At 40.5% G+C, this 23,715-nt stretch overlaps 1 protein-coding gene across 1 annotated transcript in view; it reads right to left on the bottom strand.

Annotated features, from left to right (window-relative positions):
• SNX9 (sorting nexin 9) overlaps positions 1–23,715 on the bottom strand; it is a 101,821-nt gene that overhangs the window by 55,796 nt on the left and 22,310 nt on the right. Inside the window, exons 2-4 of the mRNA XM_032778349.2 lie at positions 14,142–14,228; positions 10,771–10,845; positions 9,453–9,563 (exon numbers count right to left, since the gene is read on the bottom strand). Coding sequence (XP_032634240.1) covers positions 9,453–9,563; positions 10,771–10,845; positions 14,142–14,228 — 273 coding nt within the window. The remainder of the gene's footprint in view (positions 1–9,452; positions 9,564–10,770; positions 10,846–14,141; positions 14,229–23,715) is intronic.

Below are 23,715 nucleotides of genomic sequence, written 5' to 3'. Positions count from 1 at the left end.
ATAGATTGTCATGAGGTCTATTGGCATCTTCTAACATACTATCGATGTCTTCTCCACCTGAAGCCCTTGGTAATCCGGTCTCGTGGATTGACTGTGGCTAGTTTCTCCATGATCTTATGCCTCTATCAGCTGCTGTGCTTGCAATGAGAGGGGGTGGGCAGCGAAGTTTTCAGCTTCAGTGTGGGCTGCACATCCACATTGTCTTCCAGGTCTTCTGATCTGGATGTAATGAGCGTTGATCTATCTCAAGTGTGAGAGCAGCTTCCTCTTTCAATGTGAAGCATTTGTTGGGTAACTAGCTGTTTCTCAGTAAGTGTGGATGTAGGTCTTTTGTCCATCCATAGTCCCCTCATACATTTCATATATCCCTTCTCATTAGGTCTACTGTTGTAGTAGCATTCCATCAATTCCAGGTTCTCTTGTCTCGTCCATGACAAGAGAACCTGGAATATATATTACACACACACACACACACACACACACATATGCCTTATTAGACTATATTTACAATATGTTATGCACATCAAAAGCTGAATCTTTTTTGAACATAAAATTGGATGTCTGAAGTCTTTATACATTCACATTTATGCAAAGTTAAGCTTGAGAAGCTAAAGTAGCAAAAAATTAGTACACTTCACAAGATACAGTCCCTATAATGGTGTTAACTCTTCCACACTGGACAACCCCCTGTCTATTTTGTGGTATACATTCAGCTAAAAGGAACATTCCATGGTATCTGTTCAACAGAAACTACTACATACGGGCAAATAAATATGGATTAACATTGCTGTAGGACTCTTCACTCTGCCATACTGCACATATGCAATATTTTCAGAGGGAGGGAGGGGTTAATGGTTTTGTAAAGTGCGTGAATTAATGCTTTAGGCCCTAGTCCTACAACAGCTCCACATGGGCAGATTCTTACACTGAGCATTGTGTAGGATTCCAAGGCATTGTGTTATTTTCTGAAGTGCATACCATGAAATATATAGTATCTACATAAGTAGATGTGAACATCAAAAGTTTAAAATTACAGTACATGGGGGAAAAAACCCAACCAACCACATCACCACCCACATAGTATATGCAACATGGTGTAGTTTCTACACCGACAAATTTCATTCTGAGAATTGCCTTCTACGTTATTCATTTATCAACCTTTACTCGAAAACACAAAAAAGGGCAGACTCAGCTAGTGTTCTCATGGCTCCTCACCTTCAATTTTCACCAGCTGAGGATCTGCCCCAAAAATGTTTTGGATGAAATGTGTATTTTTCACAGGAGCTAGGATGGAATGTCTTTGTAAGATAAAGGTGAGTGGAAAGAGGAAAAGTTCCACAAATCTTTAGAGCATCCAGGCAATAAATGAAGTCTGAACTTCATCAAACAGAATCAGTGCAAAGTTCTCTGATGTACATTCAGACATTAACACAGTTCTTATGAAACCATATTATTATGTAGGAGTAACACTGCACTGGTATCATTCCTGTAAGAACTGTAGAGTACAGGTAAGGTACATTTCATTCAGACAACTGGCTTTTCCATGGAACTAGCAGTAGGACTCCACCAGCTCAGCTGACCCCTCCACTGAACATGCAAAGGAGTCCAAGCGCTGTGGAACTGCTTCCTTTGTCCCCATTGAGAGTTCAGATGCTGGCCAAATCCTTCCTTCCACTATATGGACAGATCAGAGTTCCCCCAGCTGCAAACCTTCTCCCAGGTGTTTAATACACAATATGTAATTTATGCCAAATTGGAACAAATCAGCGAATTTTTATCCCAAGGCAAATTATCAGATTATACAGTTCTATGTTTGCACACACAAACACATAACTAACTGCTATTCGCTTTCAAAAGATACAAAATCTTTTTCTAAATTTGCCTTGATTCGCATTCCTCACTAAGGACAGTTGTCATGCCAAGTTTGAGTTATGTTACAAGTGACAAATTTCCTATTGTTTTTAAAAAAAAAAATACAAGCTATTTCCCTCAACCTCCACATCCCCTTCCCACACACTCATAACTCAAAACCAGACAATATTATTTAGCTCAAACTTTCTTTGAACAATGTACGGAAAGATTCTTTCCAAGAAAAAAAATACATTTTTTTTAAAGAGGAAACCGTCTGCCTGGAGATAATGGTAGAGAATGGAAGAGTGTCTTTTTGATTTTAGCATTTACTTCTGCAAAACACTAACTATTTTCATAGAACTTTGTCAAATGAACGCTAGAAATTTTGCAACAGGACACAAAAAAGCTTCCAATTAAAAAAGCTGAACTTGCAGGATACATGTTTTAATCAGGAACTAGAGACTCTTACAGTCATTTTGGGACAGAAATAATTTTTCCCCTCAGAGAAGTGGTGTCAAGAAAATGAAAGCAAAACTAATCTAAAAGGCACAACTTATCTAAATACTTTTAGTTATCAACGTACAGCTGAATGCTTGATACTCTAAAGTCACTTCACATTACACAGCCTTGCCCTCAATGACAACTGGTGATCAGCTTAAGCTCTGAAACACAAGGAAGGATAGCCTTTAAGTTTTAACCTGCAGTAGCTAGTGAACTTACAAATCTTATTCATACTATGTTTCTAGCTTTTACTTCAAGATAAAATCCTGCTACCCACTAAAAATATTCAAGCAAAAACACACTATTTTTTGTCCTTTTTTTAATCTTTTTAAAAAAAGGTATAACAACAAAGTCCATAGAGTTGCTACTATATGTGGAAACATACCCATTACGACATCCTTCTTTTGGTAGCTACACATACTGTGGTCTATCATGCATATAAATAAATGCATCTCTAAGTTATCTGTTTTACCAAGATTGCTCATAACCGTAGATATGGCCTAACCTGAACAATGAATACATGTCTTGCTAAGGATGTTTGGCCCAACTGGTTTGTAATGTCATTAATACACATGTAAAATGGTCTTATTTCAAAGTTAAGTATCTCACTTTTTTTCCCCCTCTCAAAATACTAAACAAACAAATAGGACACTCATATTTGTTTACATTTTTTTAAAAAGTTAACGTGTATAAATGCACGAGCATCTTATATACAGTATCAGTTTTCCACTTGACAAACTCTGCTGCTAGAATACGGACACTGAAATTGGGAAATGTTCATCAGAATTGTTGGCAGACCCTTGATTATAGTAACATTACTATTCATCATCAATGGGAAAATTCATAAGGATTACTTAACAGAGCCAACTAGAATGAAACAGACACTTGTAGTTCAAGCATGCATTCTGAAACGTCCCAAAGATCAACAGGATCCTACCAAGCAGGCAATACCTTTTCAGAAAAAAAGATCATTCTGATAGGTCAATATTTGATTAGAATTCAAAAAACTAACACAATAATGAAGTCCACATTTTTTAAATCTACTAACAACTGGACATAACAATTGGCTCCAGATCAGACAACATAATTCCTTGCAATAAATGAGTATCATTCAGTTGTGCAAGACAAACTATCTTGAATAAAGTACAGTATTTACAAAACAGGAAATCCATTCTGGTTACAGTTCCTGGAAGTGACTCAAAAATCAAAGCTGAAGAAAATTCCATTGTTTTTGTTTCAGTATACATGGGAAAGCAAGGCAGGTGTGAAGACCACCTCTCTAAAATATACTTTAAAATATAGATCTGCTTTAGCATGCACCAAGTTAGCTCCCTCTTGTAAATAAGATTTTAAATTGTGTTAATGAGTACCAATAGTTTTCACATAAATCACTTCAATATTTTATGTAATTCTGAAGCCTTTTCAAAAAGATTAGCAGACAATGCATTTGCCCATTAGGACTGATCCACTTAGTGGTCTAAAGCTAGTGTCTCTGCACTGCCACTTGGGGCAAAGCCCCAGTGATTTCTGGCCCCTGCAAGGACCGCAGAATTTGAAGAGTGTTGGACAGGCACATCCACGATCTTGGGCAATTAAAAGGTTATCAACTTGAAATCTTGTTAAAGAAAAAGAAAGCTAGTTAAAAGGAGTTTGATATATCTGCCCACAGCCTCCTGCCAATTGTTGTGGTTTTACAATCACATTTTCCTGTTTCTCGTGTTTTTTTCTCTCCCCTCCTACTGAGTACTCGTGGCACCTTAGAGACTAACAAATTTATCTCAGCATAAGCTTTTGTGGGCTACAGCCCACTTCATCAGATGCATAGAATGGAACATATAGTGAGGAGATATATATAGATACAGAGAACATGAAAAGGTGGGAGTTGCCAAACCAACTCTAAGAGGCTAATTAAGATGAACTGTTGTCAGCAGGAGAAAAAAAAATTTGTAGTGATAATCAAGATAGCCCATTTAAGACAGTTTGACAAGAAGTTGTGAGGATACTTAACATGGGGAAATAGATTCAATGTGTGTAATGGCTCAGTCATTCCAAGTCTCTATTCAAGCCTAAGTTGATAGTATCTAGTTTGCATATCAATTCAAGTTCAGCAGTTTCTCGTTGGACTCTGTTTCTGAAGTTTTTCTGTTGCAAAATTGCTACCTTTAAGTCTGTTACTGAGTGGCCAGAGAGGTTGAAGTGTTCTCCTACTGGTTTTTGAATGTTATGATTCCTGATGTCAGATGTGTCCATTTATTCTTTTGCGTAGAGACTGTCCGGTTTGGCCAGTGTACATGGCAGAGGGGCATTGCTGGCACATAATGGCATATATCACGTTGGTAGATGTGCAGGTGAACGAGCCCCTGATGGTGTGGCTGATGTGATTAGGTCCTATGATGGTGTCACTTGAATAGATATGTGGACAGAGCTGGCATCGGGCTTTGTTGCAAGGATAGGTTCCTGGGTTAGTGTTTATGTTGTATGGTGTGCGGCTGCTGGTGAGTATTTGTTTCAGGTTGGGAGGCTGTCTATAAGCGAGGACTGGCCTTTCTCCCAAGATCTGTGAGAGTGAGAGATCATCTTTAAGGATAGGTTGTAGATCTTTGATGATGCGCTGGAGAGGTTTTAGTTGGGGGCTGTAGGTAATGGCTAGTGGCGTTCTGTTATTTTCTTTGTTGGGCCTGTCCTGTAGTAGGTGACTTCTGGGTACTCTTCTGGCTCTGTCAATCTGTTTTTTCACTTCAGCAGGTGGGTATTGTAGTTTTAAGAATGCTTGATAGAGATCTTGTAGGTGTTTATCTCTGTCTGAGGGATTGGAGCAAATACGATTGAATCTTAGAGCTTGGCTGTAGACAATGGATCATGTGGTGTGTCCTGGATGGAAGCTGGAGGCATGTAGGTAAGTATAGCGGTCAGTGGGTTTCCGGTATAGGGTGGTGTTTATGTGACCATCGCTTATTAGCACAGTAGTGTCTAGGAAATGGACTGCTTGTGTGGACTGGTCTAGGCTGAGGTTGATGGTGGGATGGAAATTGTTGAAATTATGGAGGAATTCCTCAAGGGCTTCTTTTTCATGAGTCCAGATGATGAAGGTGTCATCAATGTAGCACAAGTAGAGTAGGGGCATAATCTCGCGCCAGTCTGTACCCATATCCGCAGCATGTCTCCAAGGTGAACAGCCTCTGGCATGTTAGAACAATGTAGGTAAGGGAAGTTGGCAAGCCGGATCTGTAACTTTAGGATAAGGATTCGCTCTAAGGGCTGGGTCGGTCCGGCTGGGGTGTGAAGTGGGGCTGGGCGCAAGCCACAGCTGGACGAGGCGCAGCCCTCTGCCAGGGGGTGGTGGCAACTCTGGACCCAAGCCGGGCCCTTCCTGTGGATTGCCCCAGCTGAGGCAGGCATCGCTTGCCTCTTAGAGTTGGTAGGACAACTCCCACCTTTTCATGGTGTGTGCGTGTGCGCGCACGCGCGCATGTATATAAATATATATCCTCACTATATGTTCCATTCTATGCATTCGATTAAGTGGGCAGTAGCCCATGAAAGCTTATGGTCAAATTTATTAGTCTCTAAAGTGCCACAAGTACTCCTGTTCTTTTTGCAGATACAGACCGACACGGCTGCTACTCTGAAACCTCCTACTGAGTGGTACCTCCCCAGATACACACAAGAGAACAAAAAAAAGAAAAACTGGAAGAAACAATGAAACTGACTAAAAAAAGTATTGCCTAATGCACAAAGTAACCACTGAAAAAAACACTGTTTTCTTCTCTCTAATCTTTCAGTCATAGCAATCATTGGTGTTATTGGTCATACGGTAAAAGTTTTGGGTCAGATGTGTAACTTAAGCTGACAGAGTCCCTTTAAGAAGCAGTGCAGTTGGGAATCTCGTCCAATCCACCACTGGAAGGCCAGTGGCCAGAGAGAGTAGTGAAGAAAAGAAGAGTTGGAGAATTGTCAGGGCTCCATGCAGAACTTCCTTTTCTTTCTCTCTCATATCACCAGAAAGTACATGTGTGAGCAGTGTTATCACTTTAAATCTGTGGCACACCTAGGATGGGAGCACGTACTGAAAGCCCAAAATTTTGAATACTTCAGTCTCTTAAAGCACATCTAGATGAAGGGCTTTAAAAACCCACCTGCCTGGTTATTTTGGGTAAGTAGGCAAAGGTTCCAGGCAAGTGATCAGAGTGGCGTAAGCTGAGGTAGACACTTTTGTCTTCCTGTGTCTCTCAGTATTACCAAACTCAACAGCTTCAAAATGAGTCAGCCAAACAAACAAACAAAAAAATTAAAGATCATGAAAGTTAAAAAAAATACATTGAAATCTTATTTTCCTTCTGGTTTTGGGGGCTTTAGACAGCATCTGACTCACATTTTCAAGCATTTCTCTGCAAACATGAGAAATTTTTTTTTTTAAATTAGAAACAGATTCTCATGCAAGTCAACTGACTTCCAGAGCTAAGGCTTTAAAGAAAGACAAATACCATGATACATCCATAAAATCATGAGAGTTGGCAACAGTGGTGTGTGGAAAGCACCAAGAGTTTCATGGGCACTAAAGCTCTCCTCCAGGGGTGATGACAGGAAGGAATGGAATAATAACTTAGGCAGTGCCAATTCTTTTTCCAGGAGGGTGTAAAGCAGCTGAAGACATTACTGTTTTCACAGGATGTGGAAGGGCAGACATGGAGCAGAGCAGGTGCCGAGTTGCTGTTATTTTCATGGGAGGTGGAAGAGAGGAGCAGAGGGTCCAGGTTGAGGAGGAGATGGGAAACCAAGGCCCTCTTGTGTGCCAGGAAAGCCAGAGCAGGAAGTAGAACTTTTAATTTTGGAGGGCAGGGACAGAAGGGGAGAAGTGAGGAGTGATTTTCAAAAGCAGAAGTGATTTGGAGTCAGCATAAATGGAGCAAGGAAACGTCATTAGTAGACCATCTGAGGGCATGATTGATTTGCTGGGGAAATGAAGATGTGTCAAGGGAAACTAAATATCTATGACTGGTTAGGATGGGAGACAGGAGAGTATAGAGATTCAGCTTTTCGTAGAAGTATATGTTGGAAATTCTTCAAGCCCTGAGTGCATGCTCTCATTTGAGAATTTCAAAACAATTTCTTAGGTATGAGCTAATCAATTTACAACAATATTTTTTAAATAAAAAGATACTTGACCACCACATACTCTAGTTTGTATTCAAATATCATTTATCTCCTTAAATGTGCTGAGCTCAGTTGTTGGCTAGATCTAAACTAGAAGTCTCCATTTTGTAATAAAAAGATTTGAAAGAGTGAGCTCCAGGCATGTATAGATACCTACCTAATATGGCACTTACAGATTAAACAATACAAAAAATTATTTCCTTTTGGAACTGAAGTTTGATATTCATAACATACCAATGTCCATTTGACTCCATAGCTACCTGCATGTTAGATGGCTCTACACAACATACGTTGTACACTAGGCAGCACTGAAAAGTCAGCATTTACCAGAAGTTACTATATCCACTCTCTTGTAATGTCGAGGACAGTGCCCAAGTAAGAAGATCAGCCCCATCCCCCTCAACTGCTGCAAATGATGCTGCTGAATGCAGTCCTTTCATGCAGTCCTTTTGTTCTGTCTCTATGACTTGGGCTCTTAAGTGCTGCAGTAATACAAATATGTAATAATAATTAATAATAAATAATGATGTTGACCTCCAGATAGCAGTAGCCTGATAAATTTGAAACTCCACCTACTCTGGCTGTGGAAAGGGAGAGGATCTTACACTTTTCATTCTCCATATACCCTGAGAGCCTCCTGACTTTGGAAAGGAAGGGAACTAACAGCTGACCCCCTCTTCCCACCTCTCCCTCCCCACAGCCTGAGAAATCTTCCCACAATAACTCCATAATCACTGTTCATAGTTTTTCAGTGCAGTAGATGAGTGAAATCAATAGGACTAACGTCAGTTTCACTGAAGTCCACAGGATTATCAAGAGCAGCAGTGAAACTGAGCAGGGTCTTGTGAGTTTCACTCTGCTGCTAGCAGCAGAAGCACAGAGTCATCTGTCCTCAGACTCAGGAAGATAGCTCTGCATTGGTTCACCTATGGAAGGTTATTTTGCAGCCATAAGAGAAGGTAGATAGTTTCCTACTCACAAAATGGCACACTGCTGAGTGGTCCTTTTAAGTCCTGAACTGACCTGCTATAAAGTCATGGTAAACAAACAGCAAATACCAGATCCAGACATGCCAAGTAAAAAGAAAACCTTTATTGCTGAGAGCTGAAAAAAGTTATTTTGATAATAATGTATAATATTTTTTCTACAATGTCATAAACTTGCATGGCACTCCACAGAAAAATGGAAAAGAAGGTAGAGTTCTTTTATACAGGTCAGAATATCAGATCTTAGAAGTTGCAATTCTACAAGCAGATGCTGCTAATAACCAAAATTATTGGAGGCGTACATTCTGACAAGATCAGAGTACAAAAGAGGAAAATATAGCGAGGTGGTTTTGTTTAGTTCACAGATTTCTATGATTTTGCTTTATGCAGGAAAAGAAAAAAATAATTGCTTATTTTCTTATTTCTAATTTATGTTAGAATTATGCTAGTTTTTGAAGCAGCAGCATTTCTAAAATTACACAAGATGAACAAATGAGCTGATTTTTAATCTTCAGCAAAATTTTAGATATTTCCATCACAACTGCTTTTTCCATGCTTTTTGTGAGGACTTACAGTAGAAACTCAGAGTAACGATCTGACCACGCAACCACACACATCATTTGGAACTAAAAATATACAATCAGATACAGCAGAGAACAAAAATAAAAAGAAGAAGAAGAAAGCAAATACAGTACACTATTGTGTTAAATGTAAACTACTAAAAAATACAGAGAAAGCAGCATTTTTCTTCTGGATAGTAAAGTTTCAAAGCTGTATTAAGTCAATGATCAGTTGTAGACTTCTGAAAGAACAACCATAACGATTTGTTCAGTTATGAACATTTCAGAGTTACAAACAACCTTCATTCCCAGTGCGTTCGTAACGGAACTTAGGAGCATAAGCAGTGTTGTCAATAGAACCTACTATGTCTGCAGTGCCAAAAAGAAAATGATGATGTACCTGGTTGTTTTTAGCAGCTGAGTTGATCTGAGCTGTACTTGAGGAGAGGGAATCAAAAAAGGCTTGGTCAGCTACTGAATTGCCACAAGAAAATCCACTTTCAGTTAGAATCTGAAAACAGACAAAGCTGTTTTAAGACACAACTTATTTCCTATAAGAATGACATATTTTACATGCTGTTATTTCAACTGTTCTCAGGGTCACTAGAACTGCTGAAATTAAAAGATTTAAAAAATGAGTTGATACAATTCCATCTTTAACAGCAGACAATACAATCAGCTCCAAATTAACAATCCAGAGCATTGTGTACACTTCCTGCATTCAACAATATATCAAATTTGGGTATAAACAACAAGTATGGCCCATTATTTTATGGGGACTGGAAGAGGGCAGGAAGTCTATTTTTGTATGGCCATGTAACAGGCAATGACCTGTTAGCTGCATCACCACATAATTTGTCGGGGGGGGAAGTCTACACCAGAATCAGATTTTTGTAAAAAATAAATCCTCATTCTTGTACTTGTTCAATTATTCTGGAACAGGATGTGCGTATTATTTTTGGTTCTCTTGTGAACTACCAGTGATAGTTTGTCAGTGAAATTAACATTTTACAGATTAGCAGTCTCCACTACTTATAATTTCTCCTCTCTCTAAAGGAGATACAGTACACTAGACAGCACTGAAAAGTCAGCATTTACCAGAAGTTACTATATCTACTCTCTATCCTTAGAATAGGCAGTAAGTATGATATGATCACTTGACTTTAAAAATTTTATACACACACACACGTTTAATCTGACCTTCTAAACCAGTGGTTCTTAACCTTTACTGCAGTCTGCACTCCTTTGGTTCTCAAAATGTTCTTGCACCCCTTATCAAAAATCATTGACGTAGGTCAGTTCTTTAAATCTAGATGTATTTTTGGTTTGTATATTACAGTAATCGTTTAAAAAATGTATAATGTTAATAAATGCATAGGTCTGATGAAACAAAGTAGTTGTACTTACATGCCTGTGCTTAATTTGTGTTTTGGACAGTTTACCTTCTAAAAGAAATCTGGCATGTCTCGCACCCCCGGAAAGGCCATTTCGCATCCCCAGGGGGTGCGTGCACCCCAGGTTAAGAACCACTGTTCTAAACTATTAATACAAATGAGTTTTAGTGGAATTAAGTACTGCCATCTTTCATCAGAGTTTCAGTCTAGAGAATTAAATGAAGTTTTCCAATATTAAAAGAAATAAACAAATAAAAAGTATGAAATCTGCTGTGGCTCTGCTTTACCCAAGTTTTTCTGTATTGTAATATTGTGGTCTCTTACTTCAACATAATCTGTTGGAACAAGTCCTCTCTCTCCTTTGCTGTTTTTTCCTTCCAACCAACCTCCACCTATGTCCTAAAGAAATAAAAATAAGCATTATACAAATATTTTCTCTACATTAAAGCATACTTCAGCATCTATTATGGTTTTGTAGTTGATATTTCAAAATAATATTTGAGAGAAAGGTGTGACTGAGAACTTGGGCAAATTGATTTCAACCTTTCAGAGCATCAATTTTCTCATTGTAAGAGGAGGATAATATTGACCAGGCCTCCCTCACACAGCTGTTGTGAATTTTAACCGTTTTCAAAATCATAGGAAATTATTAAAAAGCTAAGTTAACATAACAATAGCTTGCAAAGTTAAAAGAACTTGAAAAGTTAAGGTTGCACACACAACCTTAATTCATCCCCTTTGTGTGCATGCATGATGATAAAAGACTTGAAGTCCTAATCACATACTGTTCGTACAGTACCCCTGCCTCATTCAACACACAGGACAGACAATGCTCAGGGAATGAACCAGAGTTGCATAGTCAATAAGGCTGTCTGTAGGATCCCCACCTCATTTGCTGCAGAAGTTGGAACTGAATGGAGGTAGGGAACTGCAGGAAGAGTAGGGACTGTCTCATGCATTATGGCAGATGAATGCCACACCAAAGAACTCAGAGAATAGTTCCTCCCATCCTTTTTCTTGTCTGTCTAGTCTGTAAGGTCTTGGAGCCAGAAACTGCTTTTTGAAAAGTGTTGTACAGTGCATAAGACAAGGGGGGAAGGGGCTCTAGACCTGACTGCAGCCACTAGATACTACCATAATACGTATACTAAAGAACAAGATACTTAAGGCTTTGCAGCCTTCATAAATGAAGTTGACTAGGGTTGATATCAGGATAACATGACCAGGAATAAACTGGGCCTATTAGAAATTGAAATGTCTCTCAACCATAATGTGCTGATTCATACATGGTAAATTAGGCCTGTGTATGATAAAGAATCTCTGTTGACCTTCAAATTTCTGAATCTCAACTGTTCAAATATATATTCATTTTCAGTATATTAAGTGAGAAAACCAAAACCAAATAAAGTTTATAGAAAGATAAATGGAGATTTATATTGACGACAAATCTTCAACTACATCTTACTGAAGGGACATTTATATACAAACAAAGGCGCAGTCAACACTCACTGAAACAATTTTTGAAGGTTTTTGTTTGAATGATCTGCTAATATTTACACACAGGTTGCCTGATCAATGTGAACCAAGCTAAGCCACTGAATAAGCAGTTTCCTGAAGTTCTCAAATGCCTAGCGCTACGTTTTGAAAACACTTCTATTGATGCTCTCTAGCTCCCTGTTCTTCACCAGGGCCCTAACTCTACGAAGCATTTAAGCAAGTGCTTGAAATTAAGTACATGCTAGTTCCAATGACTTCAATAGGAATTATAATTCACTGAAGTGCTTTGATGAACCAGGACCCAAAACTAAAGGCCACCTTTGACTGGTGCACAAGACAGATGCTTGGACATTAAGGGTATGTCTACATTGCAATGTAAGCCTTGGGTTAGTGGGACTCGAGTCAACTGACCGGTGTTAGAAAACCCTGGGCTTAAGCATCTACATGGTATTTTAAACCTACATAAAGGCTTTTCCATCCCATGTTCAAACCTAGGGCTCAGGCATCCGCACTGCAATGTGTAGACCCACTCAAAGTAACCATATCCCAAAGTCCCTATTTGCCCACCCTCCACATGTAGCTGCTCTAGCACTAGGACCATGGTGCACTGTGGGAAAACTGTACTGCCTGTTCTGCACATAATCATCAGGACGAAGCTTGCTTTACAGAAGTCTTGATCAGTTTACTCTCCATTGCAAACCGAGGGGGCAGCTCAGTGATTAGAAGAGAATGCGTTAACACAGACCTGAGCTGCTGCTTTTGCAAAGAGGGGGGTTGCTTCCATTTTTAACAGATTGAACTGCAGATTGTTGGAGGGGGGGAGAGAGAGAGAGAGAGGAATAAGGAAGTTGGCTCATGGAACTGTGGGATACTTCTGGCTGACTCCCAGAACCCAAGTCAAGCAGGACTGCGTCTACACTGCAAAGCAATAGGGCTCGTACTCTGGGTCCCAGCTTAAATAGAGCTCAGCCCCCCCAGGAGCCTAGACCCCAAGTTCAAGCCCTGGGTTAGCACAATTAAAGTGTAGACATAAGAGGGGTTAGGCTTGAGCCCAGACCCAAGCACAGGTTTACACTGCAGCGTAGAGATACTCTAACTTATTACAAGAGAAAAGGTTTTCGATAAAACTTGATAGAGATGTTTTCATTACTTTTTATGGATGCCAAATTTCAATTAAAGTGTTCATACAGAAGCAAAATCTATTTCTACTGAGCTTCAGCAACCCATTATAGAGCTTTACTATGAGACTATGGACTAACAACAATGGACTAACAGCAAAAAATAGTCTTTCACTAGCCAAGATGAGTAAAATATAAAAACAACAAAAATACATATAGCATAAATAATAAAGCGTGAATTAAAAAAATAATATGTTTGCAAGTGTTACCAGTAATTCTGGTAGAAAAGATTTAAAAGATTTCCTAAAATCTGATTGATATTTAGTTAGGGAAGTCAAAATTGCTGATTCTGCAAAGACTTAAGCTTGTAGAGAACCTCATAACACTTGAATAATCCCATTTAATTTAATGAAACTACTCAGATAGCACAAAGTTTTGCATAAAGCTTAAGCTTTTTACAAGAACAGAGCTTTAATATTTCTCTCTCATTCCATGAACACTACCCTAACAATAAAAGGATCAATTAGAAACAGAAGTTTTGCTGTGTTAAAGCCTCCATGTAAACTGGCGTCTTTGCATCTGGACAACATTTAGATTTGAATGTGAAAAATGTTTTAAGTTGAAATTCATCAGTATTTTAGAATGACCATTGAAATACAAACAAACAATCAGTGCAAAAACAGAGAGACTACATAAAAATGCTGAATGACTACCTCAACTCAAAAAAAAAAAGACAATAAATTCAGGTTTAATGGTGTCACTATCATTCGCATGGTTCTTGTGACATGGCACTAAAGTACAGATGTACGAGAGGACAATACTGATCAGAGACCACTAACATGCCTAGGTACAGAGGAGTAAAGTCAAGCCTAATTGTCCTCTGAGCTTACTTTTATTAATTTAAATTTACCATTACTGGAATAGTCTTTTGGATTTAATTTATTTGCCTTTACCCTAGAGGGAGGAAGGGAAAGTGTGCAAGAGCTTTCCCATTAGATGCCACTCAACCTCTCTTTTCAGCACAAACCCCTAGAAGTAGGTCAGTGCATTGTAGTCTGGTTTCCATGTGATTTCTCTTACCGGATTGGTAATTATGATGATCTCCCCTTCGTTAACTGTCAGCTCATTGTTTCCAGGTTCAGCAGCAAAGTCATACATCACCCGAGCCTATGGGCAGAAAGAATCTATCAGTGACAATATTCTACATTTAAATATTCATCATTCACATTGGAAAATATCAGCAGAACTTCATAATTCACAACCATTAAGAGAAATGGTTGGGTGGGAGGAAGGAAGGGTGTGGGACAAGCAACACAAATGACGTATCACACAAATCTTAATACAATGTGCATTTGAACTTGAAAATGTCAATGCTAAAATCTGCTTCCAGATTTAAAATGCATCCAAAAAACAAAGCCACCCCCACAAATCAGGATCTGTGATATATAGCTCTCTGAAGAAGGCAAACAGCAATTATCTGCTTCTACAGCTAAAGGATTACATCTTAGCAAGCAGCCAAATAAACTACTGTCCGCAGCATGTGGGACCTATTGGTAGAACTTAAGTGAGAGCTTTACTCTGATTTTAGCAGGTCTTCTTTCACTGCTAGAGGCAGAAGAAAATCAGTTCCCTAATGCGCTATTCTGTAGGAAACACTTCTACTCTGACTCATGCAGAAGGACTGTTTTATGAAATGGGCATTTCAAAAGGAGGATACAAAAGTCATACTCATCTGAAGTTCTTAAAATTTCAGGTAACCACAGCTATACATAAAATCAACATGAAACTAGATAATCTTACAATTCATTTATTATGATTGTTCCTCTTGTAAGTTAGAGGAAATAAATACCGAACAATACTAGTTTTAACTAAACTAGAATACACATCCCCAAAGTATGTAGTCAGTGCTGATTCAGTGGCCTTTGCCTAACTGTAGTTCAATTTGGTTTTTTACAAATTAACCTAAGGATATGGCTACACTTGCAGATGTACAGCGCTGAGTGTTAAACCTGCCTTCGTACAACTGAGTAGGGAAAGCGCTGCAATCTGTCCACACTGACAGCTGACAGCGCACTGTCATGGCCACATTTGCAGCTGCATTGGGAGCAGTACACTATGGCAGCTATCCCAGCATTCAAGTGGCTGCAATGTGCTTTTCAAATGGGGATGGGGTGGAGTCTGACAGGGAGCGTGGGGAGAGAGAGTGGGTTTTTGGAGTGCTGAGAGTGTGTCAGCATTCTGTCTTGTAAGTTCAGAACCCTCTTCCTCCCTCGCCTCTCTCTTTCACTCACTGAAAGGAAATAGCAGCTGTTTCTGTTTTTCTCATAGATCGCCAGAACGGACCCCAACACCCTCCCCCCTCCACTGCCTCTCTCTTCGAGCAAACATTAGCTGTCAGCACTCCAAACGGAGCCCCCCTTGCCTGCCTCTCACTCAGTTTTGGGCTTGGTCTGGAACTCAGGATCTAAGATCCCATAAGGGGGATGACTTTTGGAAATCACATCCCTATCGAGCACATTACCCCACCATGTAGACAAACCCTAAGGCTGCATAATGTGACTCCAAACAGAAAGCAGAGGAAGGGAGAGAAAGCACCAGCACAGAATACTGATGTAACGCATTGCTTTGTGGTCATTATGTAGGCATGTTAGCATCCCCATAGATTTTGCTCTCATATCCAACCTCAATTTGAAGATTCATTTTAGCTCTAAAGTTTCTCATGGTTAGTGTCAGTACAGAGAGAAATTTTTCTGTAAAGCCTAAAATAAAACATAAGCTAATGTTTTAAGTAGTTAGTCTTAAAAAGAAGCAAAAATGGGAAAACAAAAAACCATGCAAATTTGAACCTAATGCCATATTTACATTAGATGAACATTACATCAAGCTATTAAATACTCTCTTCTCCTTTAATCAAGTACACCATTCTTAAGAAATCATGCATTCTGGGCAAATTTGATACTTACTACACACTACAGGGAAATTTTTCCCTATGAATGGAGACTTTCAGCACATCCAGATCATCATATGTTGTGGAAGGCTAACTTAGATGCAAGTGATGCAATGTATAGCCACGAATGCAAGTGTTAGTAAAGATGTATAGAAGGAAAAAAGATTTGCTGTGTAGCTTTGGATTTGTGATGTACCCTGCATCTACTCCTTGTTTGATCCTGACCAGCTTGGGTGTAGTGTTGCTGTATGCCAAATAAAAGGTAACTGAGTGATGAATTACGGAATCAAACTGCGTTTTTGGTAACTGAGTGGAAGAGGATCTCAGGGGTGCCCAACAAAAAAGTATAACAATTCAACTGTTACAGGAACTTCTAAGCACTCAAACATTTATTGGATTCAGAGAAGGGCTGACCATACTATAAAATTATTAAGTGATTCCTGAATTAGTCCCCAAATTAATTCAGTAAAATTTAACCATAAGCTGTATGTTTATCATATGCAGTATGTAGTTAACTAATAAACAATGTCTATTAGTGTTGTGTATGAAGTAACCCATTCCTTTGAGGGAGGGAGGAGAGTGGTGGTGAAGAATAAAATAAGTTAGAAACCAATGCTTAGTAGGTTAAGCCCAAAATTGTTGAGATTAGCTAGAATGAATATCTAGCAGGTCATCAAGTCTATGCAGGATTGCTCCCTAGTGTACATTTTTTAGCCTAGTGATTTTTAAGCTAGTTTTAAATTTCAAGTGATGGAGCTTCTGTGACTTTCTTTAGGAGACTAAACCATCCTGATATTCATACTTAAAAAAACAAAACAAAACACTTTCCTTAATTTTACCCACTGTTCCTAGTTATCACCCCTCTGTACTATCCTAAGTGTCTCTCCCTCGTTGACATTTACATTGTTCACCTATCTGTAAACTGTTATGTTAGCCCTTAGTTGTCGCTTGGATGCAGAGACAAGATGAATGAGGCAGTATCTGTCCCTGGACCAGCTTCTGTTGGTGAGAGAGAGAGGCTTCAGAGCTTACACAGAGCTGTTCTTCAGGTCTAGGAAACATACTCAGAAGGTATGTCTACACTGCAATTAAAACGACGGCTGGTGCATACCACTGAATCGGGCTCACAGGGCTTCGGCTGGAGCCCAGGCTCTAGGACCTCTGAGAGGGTCCCAGAGCTCAGGCTGCAGCCCAAGTATCTACATCACAATTAAAACAGCCTGTTAGCCTGACCTCCTGCAAGCCCAAGTCAGCTGACACGGGCCAGCCACAGGCTTTTAACTGCAGCATAGACTTATCCCAACTGTCACAGCTAAATGCAAGGCGCAACAGATTGTTTAGCATAAGCAGTTAACACACCTTTCAACTGACCATTTTATTCTTTCTGAGGCCATGTCTATGCTATGGGCATTACAGTGGCCTTAGAACAAGTGATGAGGAGTATATCCCGCTACAGGAAATACTGCTTAAAAAACCTCGTAGGCAATTGTGACAGATTGGGGAATCTATGTAAACTTATGAATCGTATTTGATTTTTTGAACTCCACTTCTGACTATAACCTTCAGTGTGAATTAAAACTCCTACGAATATGCAACAGAGCCATCAACAAATTGAACAGTCTTACCCTAATTGTTCCATTGGGCTGTCAGGCTCAGTCATTAACTTCTAGTGACCCTTTATCAGAAGGGAAAGTCGAAAATCCTCAGGTGGGAAGAGAAACAGGAAGAGGTGTCAGACCCTACTTTTAAGAAAGGACAGGCTTTCTTGCAAGAGAAGGCCAGACCATTGCCAGAACCAGAGAATTAGAACAGGAGGAGTGGAGGGCCAGACACACCTGCCCCCCACCCAAAGGATACTGATCAAACCCCAAAGGACTCCAAAGAGGAAAGAGGACCCTTGAGTGAAAGAATTGCCTGAATAGGTTCGTTGTTTTTCCATAGGTCTGCAAATCTCTTGTGCTTTCTGGGAAGAGAGGAGGGGGCAAAAGAGGAGGGAGAGAGCATTTAAGATGTTCCTTTGCAAAACCTGTGTGTTCCTTACATTATCTGCCACGTACCCTCAAAAGGTTAAATGATATACCAGAGTGCCCATGAGGCTGGAGCTCTGGAGAGAGCATGTATAAACTTCTGTGGAAACTTGGGGAGGCTCACAACTGGTCTTCAGACCCTTAGAGCAGCTAGAATGCAGGGTCCCACCATTTCACAGAGGGGTGCCAAACAGAGACTGTCCCCAGAGAGTGTACCTGAGAGGCCAGAACTAGAGACTATGTCTGGATGCTGCTCAGATCCAATGGCCTTAGGAACACGTGAGCTCGAAACATTGGGTTCCATACAACAGACTGGTGACTGTCCACTAGGGATACTAAGCCAGGGCTATAACTGCAATATTAAGCATTTTTAGAATGTGTATGATGTTCTAAATCCCTAATAATGAATTGACAAAACCGACACAAAACACAACTTGCTTTTTAGCAATGTGCATGTGTGAGAAAATCAAAGAGTGAGCAACAATACCAACACAAATGGTGTTTGCATGTTATGGACTATTTCAACTAACTTCTTCAAATTTCAATCCCTTACATACAATTTGTGTATCCTTCCCCCCACCTTCAACTTATATCATTAGATTCACTTCTTATATCTTGAATTAACTTAGACTGCAAATAGAGCTAGACAGAGGACAGAAATTCCATTTGGCAAAGCATTTTGAGATTTCAAAATAAGAATGAAACCAAAAAAATTTCAAAATTCTCTGCAACAGAAAATTTTTAAAAATTTGTTTTTCTGTTTGTTGATCAAAATATTATGATTGAGTTTTTTCATTTTATCTTATAACACGTTTAAAAATTCAAAATGAAGTAATTTCAAAACAAGAAACCCTGTTTCATTCTAAAAAATGTCTACATGGGATGTTTTGATGTTGCAGGAAAATTTTTTCCTGACATTATTTCTTCATTTCTCCAAAATGAAGTTGCTGTGAAATCCAAACCATTTCATAAAGTATTTCAATTTCAACAGAACTGCACTTTCCAATAGGAAATGGTTCATACTGTCAAAATTGATGATATACAGAATTTCTGAATATAACATCAGTTTTGCTTGGTATAACTATAATGTAGCAATAAGATAGCTCACTCAGTCTTTTATTAGTGTGAATTATATGAACATATTTAACCTGTAAAGCATTTTGAGGTCCTTCAAAATGAAAACCATTATACAGAAATAAAAGTTATTAATCTTCTGCTTGTACATAGTAATATGACTTTTTAATCCATATTTTAATTTCTACATACCCACAAGTATTTTAGATCTAGACAGACTTTCTCCTGCAAAGTTACAAATTAGCAGTAAGATGTAAAAATATAACTGAAATCAACCCATGTGTGGGCAGATCTGAGGCTACAGAACCACAACTGAGGCTATGGCTACACTACAGAGCTTGCAGCTTGTTCCCTGGTAGCACTGTTAGTACAGATGCTCTAAGCCAACAGGGAGAGCTCTCTGGTCAACTTAATTACTCCAGCTCCCACAAGAAGATCTCCCACCAACATAGTGCTGTCCACAACAGTGCTTAGGTCGGTGTAACTTACATCGCTCAGGGGAGTGTCTTATTCACAACCCAACATAAATGGTTGTCTGTTCGTAGCCAGAGTATCTCAAAGCTTATGGTTCCAATACAAGTGTTAAGGGAAGTTGATTACATGTTTCAAAAAGAAAAAAAAAAAAAATCATTAAAATTTTTAATGCAAGCTTGTAAACTATTGGAATGTATTACAGGAAAATTATCCAGGAGTTTCGCAAACTTCATCCTGAAGCTCTCTGACCACCTGTCCTTTGTCTCGGATTATAGATTTAACAGGCAGTGAAACAAGAGAAAATGTACAAAAGAAAATGTTCTCCAAGTACCTTCAAGTCCTTTGCATAGAAATATGGATAAGGAACTTTTAACAAGAATGATTCACATGACAGTTAAGAACACATTTCATCAGAGTCTACAGTATTATTTTCCTCTTCTTATACCTATGCAAACTGTTTCCAAAAGCCAAGATTTTGGACAACTTCCATCTTAACAGCTCACCATACATATCCTGACTTTTGCCATCAAGCTATGTAAAAATGGATTTATTTATTTTAAGTTAGTATGTTAGTTTTCTACCCAATACTCTACAGTAGTCTAACAGGGATTAAGTATAAGCAGCAGAGAATCCTGTGGCACCTTATAGACTAACAGACGTTTTGGAGTGTGAGCTTTCGTGGGTGAATACCCACTTCGTCAGATGCAGCAAGATTAAGTATGAAGGACTAACAATTGAGGGGCAGAGAATTGAGAACAATCCCCAAAACGATCACTGACTTAACTGAAGATGTATAGACCTAAACTAGCACCTTCTGGGCCACTCACCAGACTGTGGTGAGGGGATTCAGCCACTGAACCACTAGATGTTTTAGGCCTATGCACAGTTTCTATTGTGGGGCCCCTCAGCACACTCAGGATGCAGATCTTCTATCTAGCACCCCTCTCCTGATAGCTGCTACCACACAGCCCAACCCCTGGAATGAGTGCTGATCCCTCAGTCTCCCCCATAACTTAAACACAACCTCTCCCAGAACTCCAGCATGTGGGTATTCTGGGCCTACAGTTTACCTCTTCAAGGAGCATGCGAACAGCATTAACGTAACACACAAACCGATTTTGTACAGCATTCTAAAACCAGAGTCCTTTTCTTAATACCATGAAAAACACATAGAACTATACAAAAAACACACACTACACACCAGGGGTCCCCAACGCAGTGCCCACGGGCACCAGCGGGGGCATCTAAATGCGCCTGCGTCCTGGCCAGCGGCAGAGCATCTGCCAAAATGCCAAATTTCTGCAGCGTTTCAGCAGTGACGCCTCTCAATGACGCCACTTGCCACCGACAAGAGACGTCATTGAGAGGTGTTGCCGCCCAAACGCCGCAGAAATTCGGCAGCATTTGTGCCACCGCCGCCACAGTCCTTCGTCTGGCACCCGCCAGACGAAAAGGTTGGGGACCACTGCTCCACACATTTCTCTGCTTCAGTTTCCTCACCACTTTCTGAGCCTTCTTTGTGCTAGGGTCAGGGCCCTCTTGAACTACCTAGGCCCCTTCTGCTGCAGCATATGTGTTCTCTTCTCAAATATGGAGTCTTCTCTCCTCAGTTAGCCTTCTCTGACCTTGGCTGATCCATCCCCTTCCTCTCTCCTGCCCAAAACTTCTTGTATGGTTCCCTCAAGGCTGGTCTACACTAGTTAGATCAACATAAGGCAGCTTATATCAACATAATTTATGTCAGTGTCTAAACTACAGCCTTCTCCCCACCAATGTAAGTGCCCTAGTACACAAACATAACTTCACCTCCACAAGAGGCTTAAGGCTGCATAATTAGGACAATGCAGTGTGTACTGGCTAGCTTGTCAATTTCACAGAAGAAGCGTGAAATTACCAAGAAAGCCAGAGCCCAGCTATCCCCCGCTCTTGTGGAGAACTGGGTGGCTGGACCCTGCTCCCTGCTAGGAACCAGGGTAAAAAGCCTGAGCAGCCTTCCCCACCCGCTCCCTACCAGGAGCCGGATCACCTTGTCAATTTCATGAGTCAGTGAACAGGGGGACAAAAAGTCCTGGGTGGCTTCCCCTGCTCTCAGTGTGGAACAGGGGAAGGGATTGTGGGGGGAGGGGCAGCCAGCCAGCCAGGATACCTGGAGCCTGTGGGGCAGCCAGGCTTCTGCCAGCAGAGCCGAGACACTGGGCTCTCAGCTTCCCACACTGCCCCTCTTAGGTCAGTTGAAGTGTTCCTGGTGAGGACATACACCACTGACTCAAGGAGAATAGCCTGGACATGCACCACCACAGTAATTACTGCAGTGGCTGTAAGTCAACCTATATTAGGTTGACTTAGGTTTGTAGTGCAGACATACCCACCGGGTATGTCTACACAGGCAAGTTTCTGCACCACAAGTTATACCACTTTTATTAAAATGCTGGAATCAAACCGCTGTTGCATGTCCACACTGTGCTCTTTGTGACACTGCAGCACAGCCACATTAGCAGCTCTTGCTACGGCAAAGAGAGCAGTACATTGTGGTAACTATCCCACTGTGAAACTGGCTGCAGGGTGCTTTGGGAATGGTTTGCAATGCCTCATGGAGCAGACACGGTGTCACATGACGCAGGTTTCCCAACCCCATTGTTCCATGGCCATCCTACAATATTGCCAGCTGCTTTTCAATGGGGGGCGGGAGGGAGCGAAGGAATAATGTGTGACGGGGAGTGTGTGTGTACGGAATGGGGGGAGAGACAGTGTTTTGGGGGACAGAGTGTGTCAGCATGTTGTCTTGTAAGTTCACAGCAGCAGCAGGAAGCAACCAGTTCTGAGGCGGGGGAAACCCTGACATTAGCCCCCGACTCCCTCCCTGGGCTCTCTGCACAGCGCACTTGCACACACACCCCTACCTCTGTGTTCAACAGCTCAAACATTCCACATTAATGGTTTGCTTTATGTCCTGGAGCAGATCAGCACAACATGCAAAGGCCATCAGAAACAGTACTTTGAAAGGGAAGGGGTGCATGTCTCCAGGGCAGCTGAGTTCAAAACAACGAGCAAAGCAGTCACTTGAGGCATTATGGGACAGCTCTGGAGGCAGATTGCTTTCTGCCCTGTAATTAAGTGTCTACACTGGGAATAGAGCTCTGGAGCCTCTGCACAAAAACCCCTTACGTCTCTCATCAAGGTGATTTTTTTCCCCGCGCTGCAAAAGTGCATAAAGTGGCTTGGCAGTGTGTATGCACTCAAACAGCAGATGTAAAAAGCTGCCTTACTGCGCAGAAACTTGCCAGTGTAGACAATCCCTCAGTCTTCCCGCTCTGCGATTTTTAAAGGCTAACCTCAATAACTTGGCTTCTTTGTCCTGCATTTTGGACTTTTTTACATCCTCCAAATGAAGAATGTTGGAGAAAACTGGCTTCCCCTAGGATACAGTTACTTTTTGTTTTTCCCAGGTAAGACCTGCTCATATGTTGATTGTCCTTAACAACAAGTCCTTCCCTTGTCGAGGAAGGGTTTGCTTAAAGACTGGTCAACAATGGTGGATACACAGACCTAGAGGCATTCCATGATACAGCAATCATCATAGTAACAGCTTCTTAATATTAACTAGAATTCATAGATTGTACAGACTACCCATCATCAGAGCAACCTTTAAAATTCTGGTGTTACAAAACAGTATGCACTAATCTAAGGCGAACAGCAAGAGTGTAGTTAAAGATATGTTGTAGAACAACAACTGAGTAGTAGCATTTTTCACAGTAAAACCAGACCACATGGAAGGAAATGGGTTCATCTGTTTCAACCATCTGTTAGAGGTCAGAAGACTGATACCGCCAAGAAACCTGTTAGTTCCTCCAGGAAAGATGGCAATGATTGTTTATGGTCTTAGGGCTTGTCTACATTTACATTTTATAGCACTCTAACTTGCTGGCTAAGGGGTTCGAGTTTGAGCGCTTTAAAGCGCTAGCGTAGACAGGCTCCGAGCACTCGGAGCTAATTCCCTCATGGAGGTGGATTACCAGGAGCACTGAGACAGCTGTTCTAGCACTCGCGTGCAACCACACTCGCACTTCAAAGCGCTGCCGTGGGAGCGTTCCCGCAGCTACACTTTGAAGTTTCCAGTGTAGACATACCCTTA

The sequence above is a fragment of the Chelonoidis abingdonii genome, chromosome 3 (genome assembly GCF_003597395.2).
Source record: "Chelonoidis abingdonii isolate Lonesome George chromosome 3, CheloAbing_2.0, whole genome shotgun sequence".
NCBI lineage: Eukaryota > Metazoa > Chordata > Testudines > Testudinidae > Chelonoidis > Chelonoidis abingdonii.
Note: the sequence above shows the minus strand (reverse complement) of the source record. Positions and strands in the feature narration are given on the sequence as shown.